Genomic DNA, 5,655 nt, shown 5'->3' with positions numbered 1-5,655 from the left:
TGCCATGACTGTTTTGAGCTCGAAGTAATCTATATTTTAAAACTCACCACGACCGAGAACTTCAAAATACATTTGATTGGACCATGATTGCATTTAAACGCAAATGTATCTACCCTAAACCCTAAGGTTACTAGTAAATATAGCTAGATCTTATCTATATATTTAAAATGATATTGTAATAATATATATACATTACTTATGAATCTTGTGATATATGTGCATATAGAAATGGGAAAGTTGTTCTTCCAAAGATCACGGCGCAAGTTAATGCAAACAACACCACAGCCATTATAGAGTCAACTTGCAATTTGCTCTCATTTTTCAGTTAGACCATAACCAACTTCGAATCTTTTCTTTATAAATACCCTTTCTCTCCATCCTTACTTCTTCACTACAACACAACACAAACACTTCACATACAAGAAAAACTACAATTTCACTCTTTCATCTATTTTAATTTTGTCATATTCATAACAAAATGACATCGATAGCATTCCTTGTGTTTCTAACAATTATTTCCCTGGCAAGCCTCTCTCAAGCCACATCTCGTGTCACCTTCCAAAATCCCTTAACTGCTGACCATCATCAAAAATGGATTACCCGATTCTCTCGAGTTTATACCAATGAGCTCGAGAAAAAGATGAGACTCGACGTGTTCAAGAAAAACCTGAAATTTATTGAGGAATTTAATAAGAAGGGAGATAAGACCTACAAGCTTGGTGTCAACGAGTTTTCGGACTGGACCGAAGAGGAGTTCATTGCCACACACACCGGTCTCAAGGGCATCAACAAAATTTCACCATCTGAATTTTTTGATGAAATGATACCGTCTTGGAACTGGAATGTCAGTGATGTAGCCAGTGAGACGAAAGATTGGAGAGCCGAAGGAGCTGTAACACCTGTTAGATACCAAGGCCAATGCGGTAAGCTTTCCAAAATTCTATACATTCAAAACAATGATCTCTGCATGTATGATATTCAAGATTTGAAATTCAGTACGCTTAATAAATTTTAGTAAACCGCTGGATTAGTAATTGAATTCCATGATTTCATAATGCCATTCTAAAAACTTAAACCCCAAGTTAGGGTTACATAACTAGCTAGGTTTGCGTTATTACGGTGAAAACAACTTTACTCAATATATTTGGATGTATGTTTGGGCAGGAGGTTGTTGGGCGTTCTCAGCAGTCGCAGCAGTAGAAGGGGTGACAAAAATTGCCCGAGGCAACCTCGTACCATTGTCGGAACAACAGCTTCTAGATTGCGACAGAGAGCATAATAACGGTTGTAGTGGCGGGATAATGTCAGATGCTTTCAGCTACATAATAAAAAACCGTGGCATTGCTTCAGAGCAAACGTACCCTTTCCAAATGATAGAGGGGATGTGCCGTTACAATGGGAGACCCGCCGCATCAATCACAGGGTTCCAGACCGTTCCGAGCAACAACGAGCGTGCGTTGCTCGAGGCGGTTTCGAGACAGCCTGTCTCGGTTTCCATTGACGCAGATGGACCCGGTTTCATGCACTACTCAGGGGGAGTGTACGATGAGCCTCACTGCGGGACCAGTGTGAATCATGCAGTGACGTTCGTTGGCTACGGTACGAGCCCTGAAGGGATAAAGTATTGGCTGGCTAAAAATTCGTGGGGTGAGACTTGGGGAGAGAATGGTTACATAGGGATTCGTAGAGATGTAGAATGGCCTCAGGGCATGTGTGGTGTGGCTCAGTATGCTTTTTATCCGGTGGCGTAACTTAGTGGCAGATGCCTTATCATTAAACATACGAAAACATTATAATAACAAAAAGTGTAATATTATCATATGGTCCGGCTTATCAGTTGTTTAGATGTGGTCTAAATCTGCATCGCAATGCTTGATCTATATGCTTAGCAAGAACAAAAAATGCAGCACATACATGGTATGTACGTATAAATGCTGTATAATGTAGTTTATATTATAATTTCCTGGACAATGGTATTGCTTTACTAATTAAACAAGACAATGACAGCGTTTGTAACAATGAAGTTTTTTTTCTTTTTGATAAAAGATATACTAAATAATCATTAACAGACCAAAAAAATCCCCTAATCTATATTTGCAAAGTGATTTTGACACATATCTTCTCTATAATAAATTTCACAAAATAAATATGACACGATTACTTAAATTGATGATATGACTTTCGAAAAATATGATACGGATAATTTCATTTAATGTTGATTTATATTTTTCGCAAACTTATTAGAATATGATAATAATTCATATATTACATTTAATATTGATATTTCTTTTTGGTATTTTTTAAAAATATGGTAATAGCTCATACATCATCTATAAAATAAATATATTCATATATAACATTTTCAAATTTCGAAATATTATTATTTTGTATAGTTATATAATTTGTATTACTAAAGCTTTCAAAAATTTCTACAATTTTTTTAAAAAAATTAAATATCCAATCGTAAGATCATTAGTTTCTTATATATCTATAACTATTGTTTAGGCTAAATATTTGATAATTATACAATTTTATATATTATTTTATTAGTTTTATTCAAATTGATTTAATATATATCAAATATATATTAAATATTAGTGAAAAAATAATAAAATCTATAATATTTAATATTTTTTTTTTAAGAATATAAGTTACATTTAAAAATTCTTTACTGCAGGAAAACACCTAGTTGTTATTAACTTGTAAAGACATCTCCAATCCTATTTCATTTTTTATTCCAAACATCGTTATGGAGTAATCTTATTTATTACTCCATTTTGGTAAAAAAAAATTATTTGTAAAATGGTTCTTTAGATCTTTAATGTTTTTATTTTTTACTTAAATAATATTTTAAATGATACAATAACATAAATAAACAAGATATTCTATTGTTTAATAATTTTACATAAAAATACATAATATAAATAAATAATATTAATAATATAAATAAATATAGCATAAAAGGATCTACAGTTGCAGTTTGCTATTGTGAAAGGACCTTCGGTTTTGAAAAAAATGTGTTACATGCCATCACGACTACATGTATAATTTTACATAACATGATAATTGAGGATAAGGATTAAATCGATGTACCAATTGAACTTGGAAGAGAAGTTCCACCTCCAAATATCAAAATCGCAGAAGATGTAAATGTTCAATTTCAAAATTTTCTTGCTCGACATAGGAATATCAAATATAAAGTAGCTTATTTTTCATCATGAAATGCATTAGTTGATCATTTGTGAAAAATATTCCAATGATATTATTGAACCAACTTATATATTGTCTATTATTTGATTTTTATGATTTCTTGTACTTTTTTTTAATAATAAATGTTTAATTTGAATAAATTATACTTAAAGACTTTCTGTAAACAAAAAACAGTTGAGGTTAATTGGTAAATTTAAATAAATATAATATATTATTAACAACTATTAATAAAATATATTAGTTTTTGAGTAAAAAATAGAGTAATACATTAGAATAAAATTTTATTTAATTTTGGTGTTGCACCATTTAAAAATAAAGTATGAAATAATACATTGGAGATGTTCTAAAACGGAAAAATTAAACGCATCTGGATTTTTTTCGGGTTAATAACTCATCGAGCTTGTTGCTAAAATGGCACCATCGAAATTTATCCTACGGGTCATCTACCTACAACTAATAAGTTCGTGGTCACAAAAGTTACAAATTTTTGGGGGTCGGCCTTTATTTTTCGTAAGGCTGTTTAGAGACAATACAGAGACAATACAACTGTATAAATATTGCTATATTTTATAGAGACAGAGGTACACGACTAATGGAAAAGGCTTTCTGTAAATATGTAAAGAATGTATCCATTGTCCTAAATACAAAGATTATGGAATATTTCCATTATGGATTTTAGCTAATTGATTGTTTGAGTCCAGAAAATACAGGATATAAGTTTATATGATACAATATATCTCTAATGGATTTTATGTATTTTATTTATTGAAAATGAAATCGTGATTAACATGCTAAGAACTCAAAAAGATTATATCATTTAATTTGATTCCCAAGTTCGTACATATATATATGCAAGATAAATAAACTACTTTCCTGAATAAGAGATTTTGTGAGATGGCAAAATAGATACATGATATTTCATTATAAACACTAATAATGTTAATCATATCACGTATTGATCGATATCTCAACACATAAACACTAATAATTCAATTTCATCATGCTAAAAACGAGTGGAAAGTAATTAATTCCGTTCGATATAAAAAGAAACAAGCTAATTTATAACATCACCACATCATAACAATATAATCATTTTGAATACATATACATCATAACATCCGTCACACACTATACATAGATAGCCGTTCTCCCAATTTTAACATCTTCACCTCATCAAAAATGGTCTTGCGAGTGTCTTATGTTTTGGTGGTTCTGACCATTCTTTCCATGGATCATAGGATCTCTCAAGCCACATCCCGTGTTGCTTTTCAGGAGCCATCCATTGCTCATCACTTCCAACAATGGATGATCCAGTTCTCTCGAGTATATAGCAATGATTCTGAGAAACAGATGAGGCTGGAAGTGTTCAAGAAAAACTTGGAGTACATTGAGAACTTCAACACTAAGGCGAATCAAAGCTACAAACTTGGTGTCAACGAGTTCACGGATCAGACTAAGGAAGAGTTCTTAGCCACCCACACCGGTCTTATTAGGGGCATTAATCTAACTTCATCATCCGAAGCGGTTGATGAATCGATGTCATCATGGAAATGGAACGTCAGTAATAACGTCGGCGAGAGCAAAGATTGGAGAATGGAAGGAGCGGTAACACCTGTCAAACAGCAGGGACAATGTTGTAAGCTTGTTGGATCTGTATCTTATAAACAGTCTTAATATTAGAAAACAATATTGTCATTAAACTCCACATACAAAACTTAATACCCAAGTCAGTGATCACTCTAGGTTTTAACAATGAAAGTAATCAATATATGTGCATGCAGCTAGTTGTTGGGCGTTCTCGGCGATTGCAGCGGTGGAAGGTCTGACGAAGATTACCCGAGGAAACCTCATATCACTGTCCGAACAGCAGCTTATAGATTGTGACGGAGAACCTAACGAAGGTTGCAAGGGAGGAACAATGGAAGAAGCTTTCACCTACATAACACAAAACGGAGGCATTTGTTCAGAAGAAGCATACCCTTACCAAGAGAGAGATGGGACTTGCCAGTCCAAGTCTGAACTCGCCATGCAGATCAGAGGTTTCCAATACGTTCCACGCAACAACGAGCGTGCATTGCTCGAGGCTGTATCGATGCAGCCCGTCTCGGTGTGCATTGCCGCATTGGCTGAAAGTTTCAGCCATTACTCAAGCGGAGTGTACAGTGATCCAGCCTGTGGGATCGCCACGACTCATGCAGTGACGTTGGTTGGATATGGGACGAGCCCGGAAGGGATTAAGTATTGGCTGGCTAAGAACTCTTGGGGTGAGTCTTGGGGAGAGAATGGTTACATTAGACTCCGTAGAGATGTGGAGTGGCCTCAAGGCATGTGTGGTCTTGCTCAGTATGGTTCTTATCCAGTTGCTTGAGTAGCTTATCCGGTGATATGATAAACTGAAATGGTCATACATTATGTACTGTTCTCTATTTTATGGTTTCTTTAAAT

At 33.9% G+C, this 5,655-nt stretch overlaps 2 protein-coding genes across 2 annotated transcripts; both read left to right on the top strand.

The window, feature by feature from the left end:
- Positions 1-396: 396 nt before the first annotated feature.
- On the top strand, positions 397-2,002 carry LOC108812510 (ervatamin-B-like). The gene is made up of 2 exons (XM_018584824.2): positions 397-923; positions 1,165-2,002. Exons 1-2 carry the CDS (start codon positions 479-481, stop codon positions 1,749-1,751), a joined length of 1,032 nt encoding a protein of 343 aa, XP_018440326.2. The 5' UTR covers positions 397-478; the 3' UTR covers positions 1,752-2,002.
- Positions 2,003-4,314: 2,312 nt separating this feature from the next.
- LOC108858511 (ervatamin-B-like) lies at positions 4,315-5,578 on the top strand. Its single transcript, XM_018632430.2, has 2 exons — positions 4,315-4,846; positions 4,992-5,578. Exons 1-2 carry the CDS (start codon positions 4,390-4,392, stop codon positions 5,576-5,578), a joined length of 1,044 nt encoding a protein of 347 aa, XP_018487932.1. The 5' UTR covers positions 4,315-4,389.
- The last annotated feature ends 77 nt before the right edge of the window (positions 5,579-5,655 follow it).

This window comes from Raphanus sativus, chromosome 1 (genome assembly GCF_000801105.2).
Source record: "Raphanus sativus cultivar WK10039 chromosome 1, ASM80110v3, whole genome shotgun sequence".
NCBI classification, from domain to species: domain Eukaryota; kingdom Viridiplantae; phylum Streptophyta; class Magnoliopsida; order Brassicales; family Brassicaceae; genus Raphanus; species Raphanus sativus.
Note: the sequence above shows the minus strand (reverse complement) of the source record. Positions and strands in the feature narration are given on the sequence as shown.

Excerpts from the sequence above, each read along its gene's own strand:
- LOC108858511 (XM_018632430.2), top strand. The coding sequence starts at position 4,390 with ATGGTCTTGCGAGTGTCTTATGTTTTGGTGGTTCTGACCATTCTTTCC. Across the intron at positions 4,847-4,991 it reads CAAACAGCAGGGACAATGTT|CTAGTTGTTGGGCGTTCTCG; the intron begins GTAAGCTTGTTG and ends ATGTGCATGCAG.
- LOC108812510 (XM_018584824.2), top strand. The coding sequence starts at position 479 with ATGACATCGATAGCATTCCTTGTGTTTCTAACAATTATTTCCCTGGCA. Across the intron at positions 924-1,164 it reads TAGATACCAAGGCCAATGCG|GAGGTTGTTGGGCGTTCTCA; the intron begins GTAAGCTTTCCA and ends ATGTTTGGGCAG.